This window comes from Diabrotica virgifera, chromosome 10 (genome assembly GCF_917563875.1).
Source record: "Diabrotica virgifera virgifera chromosome 10, PGI_DIABVI_V3a".
NCBI lineage: Eukaryota > Metazoa > Arthropoda > Insecta > Coleoptera > Chrysomelidae > Diabrotica > Diabrotica virgifera.
Genome location: NC_065452.1, coordinates 13348084 through 13370544, shown reverse-complemented (window position 1 = coordinate 13370544; position 22461 = coordinate 13348084). Strand labels below are relative to the sequence as shown.

At 35.1% G+C, this 22461-nt stretch overlaps 1 protein-coding gene across 9 annotated transcripts in view; it reads right to left on the bottom strand.

Annotated features, from left to right (window-relative positions):
• LOC114335612 (inositol 1,4,5-trisphosphate receptor) overlaps positions 1-22461 on the bottom strand; it is a 258085-nt gene that overhangs the window by 56164 nt on the left and 179460 nt on the right. For 5 of the 9 annotated variants that reach the window (XM_050641294.1, XM_050641300.1, XM_050641297.1 and 2 more), the window contains 5 exons: positions 19779-19966; positions 19509-19620; positions 19419-19445; positions 15929-16046; positions 9920-10152 (listed from right to left, as the gene is read on the bottom strand). In XM_050641294.1, coding sequence (XP_050497251.1) covers positions 9920-10152; positions 15929-16046; positions 19419-19445; positions 19509-19620; positions 19779-19966 — 678 coding nt within the window. The remainder of the gene's footprint in view (positions 1-9919; positions 10153-15928; positions 16047-19418; positions 19446-19508; positions 19621-19778; positions 19967-22461) is intronic. The other 4 variants (XM_050641298.1, XM_050641301.1, XM_050641299.1 and 1 more) reach the window with 1 other exon arrangement.

Sequence of the window (22461 nt, the reverse complement as noted above, 5' to 3'; positions counted from 1 at the left end):
AAGATGAACATGTGGCATTCTTATGGTAGTAGTATCTTAAGAAAAAATTATAGTGAAATTTAGACACCCCATAAAAATTTTATGGGGGTTTTGTTCCTTTAAACCCCCTTAAACTTTTGTGTACGTTCCAATTTAATTATTATTGTAGTACCATTAGTTAAACACAATGTTTAAAAAAATTTTTGCCTCTTAGTACTTTTTCGAAAAGTCAGTTTTTATCGAGATATTTTGCATATTTGTCAAATCCACCACATATTTGTATATGGCCAAGTACGAATATGGAGACTTGATAATAATAGGAAAATTTATTTATGATTTACATTTTTAGGTATATTTTGAACCATATTAAAAAAGAAGCCGCATCTCGATAAAAGATGCCTTATCGAAAAAATACAAAGAAACAAAAAAGTTTTAAAAACACTGTGTTTAACTAATGGTATCGCAGTAATAGTTTAATTGGAACGTACACAACCATTTGGGGGGTTTAAAGGAACAAAACCCCCATAAAATCTTTATGTAAACATATTAGAAAAGAAGCCGCAACTCGATAAAAACTGCCTTGTCGAAAAAATACTAAGAGCCAAAAAAGTTTCAAAAATATTTAATTTAACTAATGGTATCACAATAATAATTTAATTGGAACTTCCACAAAAGTTTGGGGGGTTTAAGGGAACAAAACCCCCATAAAATTTTTATGGGGTGCACAAATTTCACTATAATTTTTCTTCAACATATTCCTGCCATAAAAATGCCACATGTCTATTTTCAATAAAAAATCTCTAATAGTTTTCGATATATTCGAAAAAATCGATTTTCATTTTGTAACTTCAAAGGGCTGTAACTTTTTTTATGTGCATATTTGTACTAAGGTAAGTTAGGTTCATTCGAACTATTTTTGGTCCCATAATAGGTGATTTAATTTATGATCTGTATTTTTGTTACACCCTGTATATAGAAATATACTGCACCAAAAGATAAACAATTAAACGATTAAATTAAACAATTCACTAATACCAAAGAACATTACAACCATATCAAAATGTACATGGAGGAGCCAGCAACAGAAGCCATTGGACACCAAATTCAGAACCAAAGAAGAATCTCGTATTAGTGAAATGAAGAAATAGATCGAGAAATAGAAAATAAATGAGAGAAGAATTATTTAATGCAAAGCACGACGCTGAAAAACTGATATATGGGAGATACAAGCCAAAATGCGAAGTCGTATCGAAATGATACGTCGTAAAAAAAACCTTGGCAACAAAAGTGTATCATGATAAATTCCCATCTAGTAGGACGTAGAAACACAGAAAGTTGGAGATTAAAACTACTACGAGAGGAAAAGAAAAGAAATATAATATCACCCATTACATCTTATAACTGAGACGAGTCCTTCGAAAGACTTTTAAATGAATACAAACCAGATTTCAAAGATAATAGCGAAACCCGTAATATAAACCTAGCCTCATCTAAACCAATAACAGCAAAAGAAGTAGAAGAGATAGAGATAGAAGTCCATCGTTAAAAAATAACAAGTTACCTAGTGCAGGAAAAATCCCTGTTGATCTAATAAAATACGGCACAGTAAAATTATATTAAAGCCTAGCCCAACTTTTCCAAAGTTGCGTTAATGGAGCGGAAATCCCAGAAGAATGGAAGTCATCATATATATCTACCATACAAAAGAAATGCAAAAGGTACAACAATGACTAGCATATAAGAGGCATCCTGTCTGAGGATTTTAAGTTCAAAACAGCCTAACCGTTCTTCATCACTTTTTGTTATCGTCCACGTTTCTGACGCGTAAGTGAGCACGGGCTTGATTAGAAATCTGTATATCAATATTTTTGTTATTTTTGTGACTATGTTTGACGTTAAAAGTTTCTTTAATCCAATACTTTGCTAGATATATCATTATCATCAATGGTGCTACAGCCCTATGAAAGAGCCTCGACCTTCCTCAGTCTATTACGCCAGTCCTATCCATTGCTAAGGTTGCCAGTTTGCTGCGCCTATTTTTCTGCCATCCTCATCTACACCATCCTTCCATCTGAGGTTTGGCCTACCCCTATTTCTAATAAGGATTCTTCTAGGAGGGTTGTTCTGCTGTGACCTTGCTAGATGTCCTGCCCATCTTAGTCTTCCTATTCTTATAAGAGATACTACGTCTTGATCACCAAATTTTTGTTTATATCTGTGGTATACCTCGTAGTTGTACCTCCTCCTCCAAATACCATTTTCACAGATGCCACCGAATATTCCTCTCAGGATCCTTCGTTCAAATATAAGCAGAAGGTTTTCATCTGCCTTGGAGATGTCCATGTCTCTGATCCATATGTCAACACTGGTTGTAAAAGGGTTTTGTATATGGTTATTTTTGTTTTTTGGCTTAAGTTTCTGCTTCTTCTCATATGTCTACTCAGTCCAAAATAGCATTTGTTTGCTAGGATTATCCTTCGCTTGATTTCTTCCGTCATGACGTTCTCCTTGGTGATCATTGAGCCTAAGTATGTGAATTTGTCCACCACTTCAAAGCAAGTGTCCACCACTTGCTAGATATATATTTGTTAATTTCTGCAGTTACTGTATTACTTTGGTTAATTTGTGAGCCTAGATATACGAACTCTCTTGCTCCTTCGAAAGTATATGTTCCAACCGTTAGATCTTCAGGTTCTACTACTTGATTATTATTTGTGACCTTAGTTTTATTAGTGTTAACTTGTACCCCATTCTTTTTGCTGTTGCTTCCAATGCCGTGAACGATTTAACCAGTTCCGCCTTTCTTCTTGCTATGATATCAATGTCATTTGCATACGCTAGTATTTGTACACTCCTATTAATAATGGTCCCTCTTGTTGTTATTTCAGATTCTCTAATAGCTTTCTCTAGGGCAATGTTGAATAAAAGGCACGATATCGTAGACTATCCCCCTGTCGAAGTCCGGTTTGTGTCTGGAAAGTTCTTGATATTCCATTCTGCACTCTAACCTTACACTCTTACTCAACTCTTACCTCGACTGTTGAGAGTGTTGCTTTCACCAACCTCACTAAGTGTATTAGGATATTAAATTTTACCATCTCTCTCCTGTCGTTTCCCCATTACTGAGGATCGTGATTTCTTCCAATATTCCTAACAATGTTTCTACATTGGTCTCTATCTTCAGCTGCTCTAAAAGCTTCGCAGAATGAGTTTCCAGCTGAATGCTTTATTTGGTCAGACCATCTAGTTGGTGATCGTCCTCTTGATCTTCTCCCCGGAACGTTTCCAGAAACAATTAATCTCTCCAAACTGTCGTCACCTCTGCGAACTACGTGACCAAAGAATTGCAGAATTCGTTGCAGACATATTGTGGACAGCCTTTTTTTAATATTGAGTTGGTTTAGAATGGAAACGTTTGTCCTATGAGCTGCCCAAGGTATGCGCAGCATTCTTCTCCAGCACCATATCTCAAAGGCATCAATTTTTTGGCACTCGCATGCGCGAAGAGTCCAAGTCTCTGCTCCGTATAGAAATATTGAGAATACAAGGGCATTCACCAGTCTCATCTTGATATTTTGAGAGATAGATCTTTCTTTCCAAACTATAGTTAGGCGACTCATCGCATTTTTTGCCATACCAATACGTCTCCGAACTTCTGCTTCACAGTTACCATCGTTAGTTATACTAGACCCGAGATAGACAAAGGTGTTTACTATCTGGTATTCCTGTAATATGTTAGTCAGTTGAATAGTGTCAAATCTGTCGACCACCATTATTTTTGTCTTAGCTTTATTGATTTTCAGACCAACTCTATTGCTTTCGTACTCAACTCTTCGCAGAAGATCAAACATTTCTTGCTCATTTGCTGCTATAAGTGTAGTGTCATCAGCAAATCTTAAATTGGAGATTTTCTTACCAGCTACTGTTACTCCACCGGCCCATCCTTCTAAAACCATCCTCATGACATGTTCACCATAAATGTTAAATAAGTCAGGTGACAACACGCATCCTTGTCTAACACCTCTCTCGGTCTTGAATTGGTTTGAGAACTTCTGATCTAGTCGTACTGTCGCTATATTAGACTGGTACAGATTTTTAATAAGTGTCACCAGGTGCATTGGTGCGCCCATTTCTATTAAAATTGACCACAGATTTATCCAGCTTACACAATCAAATGCCTTTTGGTAGTCAACGAAGCGAAATTTTACCATGGCTTTATATAATGCGTTTCTGTCCACACTGTCATAGGCACATCTAAAATCCACAAACAAATTATGAGTATCAATTCCATATTCATATGTTTTTTCCAAAGATTATAAGGAATATTTGATGGATAGTAGACTTTTCTTTGCGAAACCCACATTGGTATTAGCCTATTATGGTTTCACAATATCCCCACAGTCGATCGTAAAGAATGTAGTCAATATTTTGTATGTCACGTTTAGCAGGGTAATGCCTCTGTAGTTATCACAACCTGTTTTGTCTCCTTTCTTGTGAAAAGGTACAATTATACCTACGTTCCAGTCTTCTGGTACATATATCATAAATAAACATGAGTTTAATACGAGTTCAATAAAACTGGAAACAGTTTACCTAACGGATTACAAACTAGAAAGAGTCTTAAGAAAAGTCAACAGAAATAAACGGCAATACAAAACTCCATGGTACGACGAAAGGGTGAAAGCACTAGCAAATCAAAAGAAACAAGCTTTCCTAACATTCAAAAGAGTGAAGACACCGGAGGCACGAGACGACTACGTGACAATCAGGAATAGAGTAAACCAAGAAATAGATAACATCAAAAAAGAACACTGGAAGAAATTTACCAAAGATATGGAATACGACCTCTATGGATCCCATAAAAAGGTGTGGAAGATGATAAGGAGACAAAAAACAGAAATGAATGAATTTGTACGGATAGATAACATTACGGAGACACAATGGACTGAGCATTTCACGAAATTATATGGAGAAGGAGAAGAAGAGAACAGAGATATAAACATTAATGAAACCCACGATAGAGTACTAATATCAGAAGAAGAGCTACAAGAACGAATAAAAAAATTAAAAAATAGAAAAGCACCTGGTCATGATAAGATAAATAATGAACTGCTAAAATATGGAGGACGAACACTACTCAAATTGCTCCTAAAATTATTTGTCGATATAATAAATATCGGAGTAGTACCAGCGGAATGAAAGGAAAGTCTCCTGCCACCGATACTCAAAAAGGGAGACTCGAAAAATCTTGAAAATTATAGAGGCATTAGTCTGATGAACAGAACATTAAAATCGTTGACGGCAGTCATAAGAGATAAAATCGAGGAAAAAGCGAACATGGCAGATAAACAACAAGGCTTCCGAAAGAACCGCAGCACAATAGATGCAATTTTTATTATCAGGCAAATAGTAGAAAAGTCTATTGAATATGGAAAACCAGCATACATGTGCTTTGTAGATTTAAAAAGTGCTTTTGACAGGGTGAAACGAAATGATACGGAACGCATAGAACTGAAAGGAGGAATCCGCCAAGGAAACTCGCTCAACCTATTGATATTCAATATGGTGATGAATCAAATAATTCACGAAGTAAGAAAATGACATGGATACCACATGGGAGCGCATAAAATCACGATACTATGCTATGCCGATGATGCAGTACTAATTGCTGATAACGAGGATGACCTACAAAGGCAGCTCCACACTTTCAATATCACAGCAAATAAACTTAATATGAGAATATCAATAGAAAAAACTAAATGTATAGTGATAAGTAAAGAGCCGCGTAGATGCAAGTTAGAAATAGACGGCAAAATTGTAGAACAAGTAATGAAATTCAATTACCTAGGAGTAGAGATCACTAGTGACAGGAATATAAGAACAGAGACCACAACACACGCAACAAAAGCGGCAAGAGTAAGTGGTTGCCTCCGAGAAACCATATGGAGAAACAAATATCTGACCACGGAAAGCAAAATAAAAGTATACAAGACAACAGTAAGACCTATCCTAACATATGCAGCGGAGACAAGGACCGATACAAGAAAGACGAAACAACAAATCAACAATATCGAAATGAAAGTATTAAGATCAATAGCGGGTATATCATTAAGAGACAGGGAAAGCAACAGAAGTATACGGGAACGATGCAAAATTCAAAATATTAACAGGTGGATAAAAACAAGAAAGAAAAACTGGAACGAATATGTACACCGAATGGAACCAGATAGATTAGCAAACATCTGTAAAAACAACAAGCCGTATAGCAGAACACCCGTTGGAAGGCCGCCGAAAAGGTGAAAAGACAATGTACAGTCAACAACAACTGAAACAGAATAAGAGGCAGACAAACAGGAGTAATCCTAGTCGCGCGAAGAAGAAGAAGAAGAAATAGTTTTAAACAAGTTTGTTGTCTCTCACCGACATTATTTAACACGTTGACGGACAGAACGTCTATAGACGTCTAATTTCCATTGAAGTAATGTGACATTGAGGTAATGTGGGGACACAACGTCTATAGACGTTGCATTTTTCCCTATTCTACTTTGCAAAATACATATAGTGTCACAACACTTGCTTATACATTTGACGCAGTGTCCGTCAACGTGTTAAGATATACTAAGACATTATTTAAGATATACCTCGAACAAACTCTAAAACTTTGTAAACGCAAATGCAAAAATATAGGATTTTCGTTAAACAACAATACTATATAAAAAATTTTATCGCCAACCGTCACTTAAGTCATTCATTATTGGACTCATTCGCCCTCATTTGCGGCAGTAAAGTAACACTTTATTCTACTGAAAGAAGAATTTTACTTTACCTGCCGCGATTAATCAAATCATCCGAGATTGAATGTAAGTGGTCGATGGCAGTAATCGAATGTCGAGTATTTGAGTGAACTTAAAATTTATTTACTTTAATTATTATTAAAAATATTGTACACAATTTGCGATATTATCAATTAAATTTATGTCCAAAAGTAAAATTCTGTAGTATTTTGTAATTATATTCATATAAACTAAATTAAAACTTTACCGATTTAGTAATTATTCAATATTGATAACTATCGATTAAAAATCGAAAGCGGCCATCTTGCAAAAGTTATCTGTCATCACTGTCACGAAATTATTATGACGTCTAAAATTTAAAAAGTTCTTAACCTTTCGCTACCGAAGGGTCAAGTTGTTTTGTAGTTGACGGAGGGGGTACATTATGTACCCCATGCATTTTTATAGATTAAATATTAACATAATGCAATAATTTTAGTTAAAACATAATTAAAACAAATGCAAGTATTTTTTATTGAATATAAGTAACAATAAAAAAATATATGGTGTCTTGAAAAAATTAATTATCGTTTTTTTGATTAGCTTTACATTTTGTACATATTATTGTTTGAATTGTTGTGGTTGTTTGATGTTCAGCACAAACAAAGAATTTACAAGAATTGCACGTTTTTCTGCTTTTGCGGTCCTTCTTGCGTGGACAAAGTAAACATCGCCCTGAGAATTTCAAGATGGTGGTGGCGTCGTTTTCGCGATTCTCCCTTGGTGGCGGTGGGCATAATTCGTACATCGCGTTTATAATTCGCTTATGGAATTTTTGTGGACTTTGTAGTCGCCTATCGACATGGGGCTTTATAAGTTCTTGACCCAGGTTTAGTAAAAATTCTCTGCATCTGTGAGAAGCTTCATACGCACGAATGGAATTCTTTGTCGTCCACAGTACGTATGCATTCAGACCTGCAATGTCTAGAAGATTTTGAAACAAAACAAATGGCCATCTCTTAGAGGCTCTTTTACAAGAATATTCATTTACCATCTTATCCATAGTATCTACGGCACCTTTTGTAGAATTGTAATGCAAGATTATGTCTGGCTTATAGTCCGTCTCTTCTCCGCTAATTTTATCGTCGTTATGTTCTGTACTCAATAAAATTACTGCCTTATTCTTTTTAGGAACGTAAGACGCCAGTGTTATTTCCTCAGTGAAGGCAAAAACTGAGGACTTTTCTTGTCTAGAAATATTGGGTAGTAGGGCTGGAGGGATATCCTGCTTGTTTTTTCGAAGTGTTCCACATAATGTTATTTGTCGATCTAGGAGTTGTTTTGCCAAGGGAACACTGGTAAAGAAATTATCAGTAGTGATGCCATAACCAGTTTTTAGAAATGAGACCAAATCAAGTACTACTCTTTTGCCCTGGTCTTTTTCTGGTTTGTTACCATCTTTTCCAGTATAAATCTGAAGGTTAGCAGCATAGGTGATTGTTGCATCAACTAGAGCCCATATTTTGATGCCATACTTGGCTGGTTTTGATTTCATGTAGACTCTAAATGGACACTTACCTCTAAAACTTACAAGTTGTTCATCAACAGTTAGATGAGAGTGGCACTTAAAACTTTCTTTACAGTGTTCTACAAACTTTGTAAACACTTCCCTAAAAGCTGCTAGTTTGTCAGAACTTCTACGTTCTTCTCTAGTGTTCAAATCATCGAATCGCATAAGTGAAATTATATCTAGAAATCGGTCGCGTGACATGGCAGCCGGAAAAATAGATCGACTGTACAAAGGGTTTCGACACCACAAAAAGTGCACTGGTTCCCTATTGGCTTTTAGCGCACCCGCCGTAATCAAGAGTCCCAAGACCGCATAAATTTCCACTGAATCAGTGGGCAACCAGGTTCTTGTTTTATTAGGATTTTTCCCATTCCAATCCTGAATGTATTTCTCCGCTTTCTGGTTTGTACATTTGACGATGACCTCTACAATTTTCTCATCTACAAATAATTTGAAGCAATCACTAATTTTAGCGACATTTTTAGATTTTTCTGTAAGCCCTGGTTTTTCGAGCAAGTTTTTTGTGCGACATCTAGTTTTTCGTAAAGGACGATTTTTCCAAACTGTACCATTCTTGGAAATAAATGTGGAATCTACTGCCCCCAAAACTGGTTTATCAGAATCATTACTGTCGCTCTCAGATAGCTAAAATATAATAAACTCAAGATAGAAATATCGTACATAAAACAAAAAAAAATACCTGCAGAATTTCAGGCTCATATTCCGCTACTTCTAAATTATCATCTAATTCTGAATCATCCGATAAACTATCTCTTTCAGAAAGGTAATCATCATCACTTTCCTCTAACCACTGCACTGCAGTTTCACGATCCTGTTCTTTCCGAAGGTCTAACTTTATTTTTTTCGACATATCGGTAAATCGTGTAATCACAAATGGATAAACTAAAACGGTATGTTAGCACTAAGTCATCCACAGAACTGATTTGTGTGTTATTGCAAACAACAGGTTTGGTGCCGTGCGCAAAACGTCTGGTTTAGTCAGTGGCGTCGACCGCAATGAACTGTACCGCGGTTGACGGAGGGGGTACAACTTGTACCCGAAGCGCAGTGCTGCACTTTTCATAGGTAAAAATATGTCAAATTGAAAACAAATGATTGGATATGCTTTTACACATCCCAATGAAGAAGTAACTAGAACAGTTAAACAAAATTCCAACATTTTTAAAAATTATTCATGAAAAATCGAATTTGGGGTACAATCTGTACCCCCCTCCGGTAGCGGAAGGTTAAATTGTAAATTGTAAGTAAGTGTTAAAACCAATATCAAATTGTTGGCGTTAAATTTTGTATGCACCACGTCAGTAAAAATTCTTTATCGAACTCGTCTGTTATTCGCCTCACTCGGTTACGCTCGCTCTGCTCATAATATCAGACTCGTTCGATAAAGAGTAACTTTACTGACTTGGTACATAAATAACTATTATTTGAAGAGACCATTTGGTAATAGCAAAAGAGTAAGAAGATATTGAATATATTGCAAGGAAATTAATCGAGGAATATAAAAAATGGGAGTTGAAATAAAGATAAGAAATACAGAACGTTTAATTTACATATTTAACATTTCTACTTGACTTACCCGAAAGAATGATTGACTCATGTCACCACCAACTAGTTTATTGAACATACTCTTCTGAATGATGGGGTTTCCTCCTTCAAGAAGAGCTATACCCAATTCAACAGCTTCGCTGAATATCGAGGGCGAATTTCCACTTTTGATGACCAGCTCAACCACTAAATCAGAAGCTCCCTCCCTATCCAGGTGCGTCTGGACTTCATGCAGTGTTCTTCCCGCCCTACTCAAGATTTTTGCTAAAAATAAATGTAAGAAATAATTTCCTGTAGTTGGCTGTATACCATTAATCACAAAAAATTAGTGAAATTCTTTATAAAAGTTATATTTTATTAAAAAATATCTCAAAGGGCTAAATTACAGAATGTTTTCGAATTAAAAAGTTTATCATCAGTGTGCTGGTACCATGCTTGAGCCACCAAAATATGTGGGTGAAAACCCTTTAAATGTTGTACAATTATACAGTATGGTGCAAATGTTTAGAATAAATTCGTTATTTCGTAAGCCGGCGACTTTAAGAAAAATACCGAAACAGGTCGATTTTTATTTTTAAATTATGATTCTTGGCATATATATCATACTAGTGACGTCATCCATCTGGTCGTGATGACGTAATCGATAATTTTTTTAAATGAGAATAGGGGTCGTGTTCTAGCTCATTTGAAAGGATTTTAAATTCTTATATAGTAATATAAACATTAGCACAATTATTTGTACAGGGTGTCCAAAATCAAATTTTTTAGAATTAAATTATTTGGACACAAAAAAAGAAATTTATGTAATTTATTTAACCAAACTACATTTTACTGCTGTCAAAAACATAGCAAAATGTTAATTTCACAAATAAAAATTGTTTTTCGCTTACATTTAATGTTCAAACTGCCAAGAGGCAAGGTGGCAGCTTGAACATTGAATTTAAGAGAAAAACAATATTTATTTGTTAAATAAACATTTATTTCTGTTTTCTTATAACAGTAAAATGTATTTTGAATAAATTAATCTTTTTCTGTCAATTAATTTAATTAAAAAATAACTTCAAAATTTTTTTTGGACACCCTGTATAAATAATTATGCTAATGTTTATATTACTATGTAGAGAATTGAATAACATTTCAAACGAGCTAGCACACGACTCCTATTCTCATTTAAAAAAAATCGACGATTACGTCATTACACCGCTCAGATGGATGACGTTACTAGTATGACATAATATAATATGCCAACAACTCATAATTTAGAAGTAAAAAATCGACCTGTTTCGGGATTTTTCCTTAAAATCGCCGGCTTACGAAATACCGAATTTATTTCAAACATTTGCACCATATTGTAAAAAGTCTACATGTTTATGTTAAAGTACCCCGCACAAACCTTATGGAAATTAGGTCCCAGTGGATTTAGTTCATACTTTGAGAAAATACTCTTTGAAGCATCCTGATAAAAAGTTCTCATGGGCACATCTCGATCGTATGAAGGATTTTCAAGATATAGAGGCACAAACTCGGAAAATTATATTTACCGAGTATTTCAATTCCCTGAGTTACTGGTTATCTGGCAACATGTAGGAGTTTGGATTAAATAAAAGTACTAGTAGTCTAGGATTTTTTCCTGGCTATCCAATGGCGACCTTTACTTTTACCTTGACCTTCAACGGACGTCATCTTCTAGAGCAGCGGTGCTCAAACGGTCGATCGCGATCGACCGGTCGATCGCCAAAGTTTTTGAAGTCGATCGCGATTCACGGAAAAATACACATGGAATAGGTGGAGACTGCTCTAACTTGTGGATGATATGAAGCGCCATGCACTTCATCCAATAAAATTAAGATGAAAAACATCTTTAATTACAACTCTCTATAGTTACAACGATTTATCAAACAGAAATGTGAAATAAAGTTATTTTTTTTTTCAAATTTTTTGTACTAGCAGTCGATCGCTGGACGCTTGCAGTTTATGTGGTAGATCCCATGCAATGTAAGTCTGAGCACCACTGTTCTAGAGTTTCGAGGGTTTTCAGCATTAAATTGATATAAAGAGATTACTCGTGGGTTTTGGGAACGCTAAACACGAATATGCCATCAGAATTGACTTCCGGAGGACGTGGTGGCCAGGGTCACTGCAAGGGACGTCATCTTCTAGAGTTTCGATGGTTTTCGGCATTTAATTGATGCAAATGAATTACTGGAGGGTTTTTTGAGGTCGCTAAACCAAGAACCGACTGCCGGAGCCCCTGGTTTCCAAGGTCAATGAAAGGGGCTCCTGGAGTTTCGAGGGTCTTCGGTACTACATTGATGCAAATGGATTACTCATAGGTTTTTTGGAGTTGCTGAACACGAATACCCCATGCTTTGGAGATTCGAGAGCTTTCGGTATTAAATTAATGTAAACTGTTTACTCATAGGTTTTTGGGACTGCTGAACGTGAATACGCCATCATATCCGACCCAAGGAGCACCTGGTGCATAAGGCAGGTCTTCTTCTAGAGTTTCGACAAGTTTAGGCATTAAATTGATGCAGATGGGTATTACTCATGGGTTTTTGGGGCTGCTGAACACAAATACGCCATCAGAACAGGCACCAGGGTACTTGGTGCCTAAGGCACGTCATTTTCTGTGGTTTAGAGTTTTCGGTACTAAATTGATGCAAGCGGATTACTCTTGTGTTTTTGGGGTTGCTGAACACGAATATGACTTAGATAAAAGACTCTGGAGTATCTAGTGACCACGTTGAATAACACTATCAAAATAGAATATAGTAAATCGATCTTAAAATAAATGATTAAAAAATATTGTCAGATATAAATTGAGTTTATATTTATAAATAATTAAAACAAATGAATAGCACAATTTGTACCCTTTTTTTGAACAGCAACTCAGAAAACCTGCCAGTTCTCCGAGGTTGTGTACCAATCAGTTTGCATCAATTTAGTACCGAAAACTCTCGAAACTCCAGAAGATGGCGTGCCTTCGGCGATAGGTGCTCCGGTGTCTGTTCTGATGGCGTATTCGTGTTCAGCAACTCCAAAAAGCCGTTGCGTAATTCATTCGTATAAATTTAATACCGAAAACTCTCGAAACTCACTAAGATGAATAACCTTAGGCACCAGGTGCTCCGTGGGTCGGATCTGATGGCGTATTACCGTTCAGCTACTCCAAAATCCACAAGTAATCACTTTTTATCAATTTAATGCCGAAAACCCTCGAAACTCCAGAAGATGACGTGCCACAGGCACAATGTGTTATGTGCCATAGGCACAATATGCGAACATATTCGTGTTTAGCGATCCCAAGAACCCATGAGTAATCTGTTTAAATCAATTTAATGCCGAAAATTCTCGAAACTCTAGAAGATGGCGCCCGTTGAAGGTCAAGGTCAAAGTAATGGTCGCCATTGGATAGTCAGGAAAAAATCCTAGACTACTAGTACTTTTCTTTGATCCAAACTTCTACATGTTGCCAGATAACCACCAGTAACTCAGCGAATTGGAATACCCAGTAAATCTTATAATTTTCCGAGTTTGTGACTCTATATCTTGAAAATCCTCCATACGATCGAGTTGTGCCCATGAGAACTTTTCATCACAATGCTTCAAAGAGTATTTTCCCAGAGTATGAACTAAATCCACTGGGACCTAATTTCCATAAGGTTTTTTATATTTTATATTTCCATATAATCCTATGTAGATTTAACATCAGGCTACACAGGACTCCCCACACAACAGGTGGGTTGCTTGTCCAAAGAGTAGATTCTTACATTACTGACTCTAAGTAGCAACTTAGAGTCCGTAATGTAAAGATCTACCCTCTGGACAAGCAACCCACGTATTGTGTGAAGAGCCATATGTTGCCTGATGTTAAATCTAGCATTATTTTAAACGCCATAATTGTACATTACAACATTTAAAGGGTTTTCATCCATATATTTTGGTGGCTCAAGCTTGTTAAAAACCTGTTTTAAATAACAGCACTGATGATAAACTTTTTAGTTAGAGAACGTTTTGTGATGTAGCCCTTTTTATATAAAATATACCTTTTATAAAGAATTTTACTATTTTTTTAAATGTATAATAATGATTTTTTATCAATTGTTTCAAATAATAGATCAAAATTTGGGGCGACTACCAACTCCCCCACGCTACCTAGATTTTAATGGGTTCAGTTTTATAGTAGGATTAAAAGCGACTACGAACTGCCCCACGCTACCTAGGTACTTAGATAATATTTTTGTGAACATATAATATAGTTTTTATTATACTTTATTGTATTCAGAAAGGAACCCAATTCCCCAAGTATAAGCGAAAATTTTAAAAGATTAAATAATGAAACTATAACAATATAATCGAATAAAGTTTATTTATAAATCTACATTAACTTAATATACAATAACAAAAACTACAGTTAAACAATAACAATGCTTAATTCTAATGTCTGATTAGTGATTAAAATAAGTAAGAGTGAACACTATATTTTAGATTTTAAAAGTTAGCTGCATAATAATTGCAAACTGACAAACAAAATTGAAAATGAAGTCTAATTTAGTAATGTTTTGATTAACGTAATATTCATTTAGCCTATTTTCAATAAAATCAACTTTTCTTTTTGCCGTTTTATCAAGTTTTTTTTTTCGAATCTATGTGCAGTTCTAATTTTCACATATACTTCTGCTTGAAAATTTAACAAAATGTCTGTAAATTTAAATATGTCAGGATGTGATTTATAAAAACATTCGTTAAATTTCGAGTGAAATGATTCACATGCGTTTGTAGTAAATATAAGAGATGATGAATTTGAAGCCCACATATAAGGTGGTGATGTTGAATCTTCCGTTAAATAATTATCAACTAGGTAATCACAAAATTGCAAAACTCTGTCATCTTCTGGCATAATATTAAAAAGTTCATCAGAAAAAAAGTCACCAACATCATTTGGATCTAAATAAGGAATGCCGAAAAACAATTTTAAATATTTTCCAATAACAGTTTGATTTTTATATTCCGAGGACAAACCTAAATTTTGAATTTTTCGGTACCAATTTTGTGTTCAATGAAATTTGCAACAAAAAATAATAATGTCGGGCCACACTAACTTGGCTGCATTTTGAATTGCTATTTCAAAATCAGAAATAATTATTCGCTTCGGTTTGAAATTTAAATTCAAATCTGTACATATTGTTATCAATGTATCAAAAGTACTTTTGTACGATTGCTGTGATTTATTTGGTAACAAACAAAATACTAGAGGAACATAAAAACCATTTTTGTAGCCATGTATAGTAAACATCTGACAAAAATATTTAGAACAGTATTGAAAAGTTCCATCTACATACAAAGAATCTACATTACACAAAATGTAAAGATTTGTGAAACAACTAAAAATTGCGGAATTATTTTTCGTAGATAATAAAAAGTTTTCACCGGTATTTGTTTTTAAATTTAAGTTCACTAACACTTGTAGAACTTCTTCTTGTGCCTTGGGCTGAAATTTTCCTTCCTCAATTCCTTGTGGACAATATTTAAAGGTCTTTCACATATATCTTCTACAGCTTTCCTCTTTGTAGAATTACTAAAAATTTGCCGGTCAACGTGGATATCTGGAGCATGATTATGCTCCACCGATGCTTTTTCAAGAATAACGTAATTTTCATCACCTTCCTTTGTGTACACTTTTTGTTGACACCCTTTTTTGATGCATCGCCATCTAACTTTTCCATCTTTGGAGACATGGGCCTTTGAATATTCATTAATTATTAGTAATAAAAGTTCTCCCCTTTGACTAAACATAGTCGTTGGATTCGCCATTTAAAAGATAAACACTAACACAAAACCGGACACTATACCGTAATACTTGCAACTGAAGTGAATAACTGAAAATATTTATATTCTTACTTTCAACTATAATTAAATTTGGAATTTCCGGTCATTAAGACTTAATCTCCAACTTTCTCGGCGATGGGGCAGCAGGTACTTGGAATTAATTGGTAGTTCGTGGGGCAGTTAGATAACGCCGAATATTTTAACTTACCTCCTGGACCATGAGTGGCTGGTAATGGAAGAGTGGTTCCTAGTTCAACCGAATTGTTATTAAGAATGTATGCCTTTTCAAAGTATCTGGCTAACAGTATGTTCCTCAAAACATCACCCTGTAAGTTTATCATTGAGTTAAAAAACATATTCTAAGTCTGTAAAAAATAGCAAACTACAGTAAATTAAACTAAATACACAAAACAACAGGGTGTATAGCCTTGTAGAATAATATGTTGAAAAACAAATCTACTGATTAATTGTACGATCATAATATAAAGAAGAGAAACCTGGATTTTTCAGTCTGGAATTATGGAGGTAAAGGAACTAATGCAACCAAAACACATAGAAAAGGATACATCGATTGACTATATAAAAAAGCTCTATAAAGAAGAAAAAAATGACGCTAGAACCGAAACACCAGAAACTACCACAAATGAAGAAGTTAATATAAGTACACAAGAAGTTCGAAAACATTCAAAAAGCTGAATAGAAAAGCTGCAGGTCAAGACGGAATACCAAACGAATTACTAGAGTATTGTGGAGCAGCAATGACAGAACAATTAAAAACATTAATTAACAAAACTATAAAACACAATAAAATACCGGGAGAATGGATAACGAGAGAACTAATCGTACTATTAAAAAAAAAAGAGACAAAAAAAAACCAGAAAACTACAGAGGTATAAACTTATACTACCCTAAAACTTACAACTAAAATTTTATAAGAACTAGTAAATCAGAGGATAAGTTTAATAGATGAACAACAGGGTTTTCGTAGTTGAAGATAGTGATGTTGAAAAAGTAACTATTCGTTACAAAATACCCGAACTTAGGAATACCGAAAGTAACGATTACAATACAGAGAGGTAAATCGTTACTTTGATTACTTTGATTACTCTGATTACTTCGTTACTTTGTACCAATCGTATCAGAGCGAGTACCTATTTTGATTTTGAGTATTGTATCTACTCGGTTGATATCGGCTGATATCGGAGTCGGACCGGTATTCCACGAGTGTTCGGTATCAGTACAGTTAACTAAAATTTTATCTATGAAGGGCGAAGGCTATGAAGACTTTTACAGGATTACAGGGCGCTGAGAAGTAGCTGAAACAGAGGGAGGTATATCATTTAACAAAGCATGCACCCAGAAACAGATGTGTATACGATTTGTCGAGGTAGATAATTCACAGAATTTCACAGATGTTAGTTCTTTTGAAAATAAAAATGAAACACATTAGATTTTAATAATAAATACACACTATTCTTATCAGGCCTAGAAAAAAAAAGCTTAGATTGACCGGAAAATATGTAGAAATGATAATATTTCTAGACTATGATCATTAAAAACACAGGAATAAATCTATTTTTAAATATAGTAGGTACATAGAGACTTGCAACATTTTGTATTGTATTTAGGATTAGGATGAAGTCTGGAAAAAAGTCTACAATAAAAAAATAGGTGAAAATGCATTATTACATTTTAAAGTGTATAAAGCGCATCGAAAAATGCATAAACATGTTAAAATCAGTATATTAAGGGACAGATGTTCTTATTTCGGGGTATTTGGGGCCACTGAACACGAATTTGCAATCAGAACCGACCTCTGAAGCACCTGGGTGCCCAGGATTACTGCTAAGGTACGTCATCTAGAGTTTCGAGGGTTTGTTTTTGGCACTTAATTGATGCAAACAGACTACTCGAGATTACTGATATGGTGGAGCAGCAATGACAGAACAATTACATATCATTTAATTTCTATCCATTAAATAGAACGGTGAAGGTCGTTATATCGAATCTTATACTTATACCAAATACTGAGAAATGCGATTCTCGATATGATTATCGGTACTCAAATACAAGAGTAATCCTAGTAATCAAAGTATCCTACTAATACTAATACAAAATATGTACTGAGAAATGCGATTCTCGATATGATTACCGGTACTCAAATACAAAAGTAACAAAAGTAATCAAAGTAACGAATACTTTAAATGATTACTTTATACAAAAGTAACGATTTGTAACGAATACTAGAAAGTAACTATAATCAACATCACTACTTGAAGATCGTGTACAGATGCAATATTCGTCATAAAGCAAATTACTAAGAGATCACTAGAGTATAATTGAACAACATTTCTATGTCTGATTGACTTAAAGAAATCATTTGACAGAATAAGACTCAAAGATATAACTCATCTTCTGTATAATACAAGTTCCCCTAAAAGAAACTATTGAAAACATCTACCAAAACAACAAAATAGAAATCAGAATAGATGGGTAACTTATAGAACCTATAGATATAGGCAGCGTAATAAGGTAGGGGACTCATTGAGCCCTATTCTATTCCAATTTAATCATGGATGGAATCATCAAAAGCCTCAACAAAAGAAGAAGATACAGAATGGGAAACAAAGAAATAAAAATACATAAGAGCAAAAGAATTTAAATATGACAATCTCATTACAGAAAACTAAAACAATAGTAATCGGCAAAGAACCAATCAGATGTAAAATAGAAATTGATGGCATCAGGGATGAACAAGTAATGGAAATCAAATATCTTGGAATTATACTGTCCCGCTATGGAGACCTGGACAAAGAAGTGAGAAATCAAGTACTAAAAGCAAATTTACTAAAGGCAGGAAGCTTAATAACACTATATGGCGAAAACGACATATTGACACTGAGATGAAGTCAAGAATTCATAAAGCCAGTGTAAGACCAACAATGACATATGCATCAGAAACAAGATCCGGTACAGCCACAACACAAAGACGACTGGAAACGGCAGAGATGAGGATACCTAGTGAGAAGAATTAGACGAAAATGTAACGTACAGTGTATAAACGAATGGATACTAAATAAAAACAAATACAGGAATAACCACAGAAGAAGAATGGTGGCGACCCGTGTGGTGAAAATAGCAAGAGATAAATCACTAATCGCTAGAAGATCGGCTGACCGAGCAAAAGATGGAGTGACAACCTTCCATAGAAGCATCAATCCGCCAATGAACATGCAGAATTGCTTGTCCATTGATTCGAAGAGGAAGAAGGAGAAGAAATTACTATAGTCATACACTAAGTTTTGCAAATTCTACAACGACAGCTCCCACTTGTTGCCTAAAACCATGAATACTGAGATCAAGAAACTCTCCGATTGTCTCAACAAAATATATGGCAGCATTCGTTTGTCTTTAGTGTCATCTGTCCATCTAACTCAGATAACCTCGTTACAGAACCAAATTACAACAGAATGATGAAAATCCTCTTCGTGTATGTATCGTTTAGTTACTGAGACTGTCTAATATACTATGCATGAGACACAAATAAAATATTAGTATAAAATTACATTGGAATCTCGAGTTGAATGATACTGTGCTATACACACTGAGCTAAACAACCTACTAATAAACTACAGATATCAAACACTTCAACTTCTAGCAAAAACAAATCTACTACACTTAAAATTTCAATACTATACCATGTCGTTTTCAACCTGTTTTTCGTTCTAAGCAGCATTTGAAAAAGAAAGAAATCAGTTTAAAATCATACAAAAAGTGTATTATATAACCTTTTCACCATATTCGCAGTCAATAGCCATCATCTCTCTTAACGTCCGCAGTACTTTCACACAAAGCTTTTCCTCCTTTTCTTCCATTAGCTTTTCTGTATGTTTGATTAACCTAAAAATACAAGTCGAATGGAAACCATCTTTTAAACGAATCGATGACAATTTAATAAAATGATGCAGCTGAGAGGTAACTGGTTAGAATAAAAAAAATATTAAAGGAAAGACAAAAAATATTACTGCATTGCAAATTTTATCTCCAATTTGTATTACCTTCTTATGAATCCTCCACTTTCACATTTTTTTCGCGGTTCAGTGCCTGGTGGGAACAATAATTCCGGTCTGTACAAGACGTCAACCAACAAGGAAAGCTCTGACTGGACCAGTGGCTTTAATTGGTCTTCTAATACTGATACTATATCCTGTAAACCTTCTATGATACTCCTATCAAGCCGAATAATCTATAAAACATAGATACAATGTGATGATTTAACTTTATAAGAAGTAGGGTTATTTCAATTAAAACTTAAGGTGAGAAAGTTAAGAGAGAAACTTAAAGTGAGAAAAACTCAACCCAATAAGGTTGAAGAAGAGAAAAAACGGAAATACTACTCGACAGATATTCTACGTCAACCTCCTTTGCCTCTAAATGAATGGCATTTAATTTTAAATATTGTAGAGGCGAGTTTTTATGTTTTAAAGATGATTATTCTTCTTTTTTACAACTCGGGGTAGGTCTTCACCGCATGCACTATAGATCTTCATCTTCTACGATCTTGCGCTACCATTTCCCATTGTTGTACTCCAATCCTAGGTAAATCGGCTTCAACATCATCCTTCCATCTTTTCCTGGGAAGGTCTACAGATCTTCTACCGCTTGGTCTCTCAAAAACACTGTCTTTAACACTCTGTCTTCCTCTGATCTTACCTCATGACTTGACCATCTTATTCGGTTAGCTTTTATATTTTCAGCACCATACAAAGTCATCACTTGAGCATTACGGCGCCTTCTCCATTCAACTGTCACTTTATATCTTTGAGGGCCAAATATCATTCTGAGAACCTTCCTTTCAAATTAATACTGCCAATGCTAGTCTTGCTCTCCTAGTAATTTCCGCAATTTGGTTATCTTTGTAAAGTGTCAGGATTTGGCCTAGGTAGATATATTCCTGGACTTTTTCTATCCCACTGTCATTTATAGTTATACGTCTGGTGTCATTATTTTTGTTTTTCTCATGTTCATTTTCAGGCCAACGTATTGAGCCGTATTCATCATAATTTGCAGTTCCTCGAATGAGCTCGCTATAATCACAATGTCGTCAGCGAATCTGAGGTGGTTTCACTGTCCCTCCTTATACTGTAACTTGACTGAACAACGATATAGGTCTATAATTCTATAGGTCACATTTGTCCCCTTTTTGTGTAAAAGTACTACTAGACTTTCGTTCCAGTCTTTAGAGATCTTGCTATTATGGAGACATTTATTAAATAGCTCTGTTAGTATAGGGATTGTTACTGTTTTGCTTGTTTTCAAGAGCTCGGCAATTATACCGTCGTGTCCTGGAGCTTTATTATTTTTTAGTTCTTTTAAAGCTCTTTCTATTTCGAATCCCTTTATGTTTGGTAGTATTTCTGATCCCATGTTTTTTATTTTTCTTTTGACGTTCTCCTTTGTTGATTCATTGGACTGGCTTTGCGAGCTCTACAAGGTTTTGTAGAAGTCTTCGACTATTTTTGTTATTTTATATTTGTCCTTCTCTTCCTTACTATTGGCCTCTTTTGATGAACACCCAGTGCGGGTCTTAAACATTTTAAGCCTCTGTTATTTTCAATGACTCGCTCGCTAATTTTTAATGACTTTAGCAGCCTAGAGCTGAATAATGATGATAGGGAGTATAAAGCTCTATTCCCCTCAGCTATCCTTGACGAGACTTCTTTTTCTATGTGGTTGTCGTCTGTTATTACCGCCCCCACATATTTAAACTCTAACCACTTCGAAGTTGTGGTCGTTAATAGTTATGTTCTGCCAAAGTCTTGGTTTTGGATTTTTTGTTACGAGCATGTATTCTGTCTTCTCTTCATTTACTCGAAGCCTCAGACTACCTGTTTCTTCCTCGAGTTCCAAAAACACATCTCTCACGTCTCTTGTAGAATGAGGGACTGCATCTAGATCATCAGCAAAGGCCAACAAGAGTTTTGATCGTTGATTCGCAAATCCCCTGTCAGCTCAGATAATATTTTACTTATTGCATATTCTAAGACCAAATTGAATAGCAACGGCAATAAGGGGTCTCCTTGTCTAAGTCCTGAAGTTATACGAAATGGTATCGATGTTCTGTTTCCTATTCTTACCTGTGCATATGAGTCTGTCACTCACATTTGCGTTAGCTCCACTAATTTTCTTGGTATTCCCATTCCTAGCATTGCTAGCCATAGTCTGCTTATTTTTATCGAATCATATGCTAGCTGAAAATCTACGAAAATTTAGTGTACATCTCGGTTGAATTCCCAGTTATTTCTAATATTTGTCGGATCGTAAATATTTGATCTATTGTTGACCTTCCCGCACGAAAGTCGCATTGGTAGTCACCTAGAATATCTTCCGAATACGGAGTGAGTGGTAAAGAGAATTATAGGTTAGTAATTTAAAATTACACCGAATTTCGGTTCATATTGAACATGGATTCGTCCTGTAAGTACAGTCCGTCCAATATACCGTTGCACGTCATCCGCGTCATAGCCCGTGACGTCACATGATACCAACACGAAATATGTAGGCGGTAGGTCTGTTCCTTTTTAGAATTATTTAGCCGAGTACACGGGAATTACAGCCACTAGACATATTTTATTACATAGGTACTTTCGTAGAAATAATATTGGAAGATTTCTATTAATTTACATTTAAAGAAACATACCCTAACTTGTTTCATTTAATTTGTATAAGTGGAATAAAAAG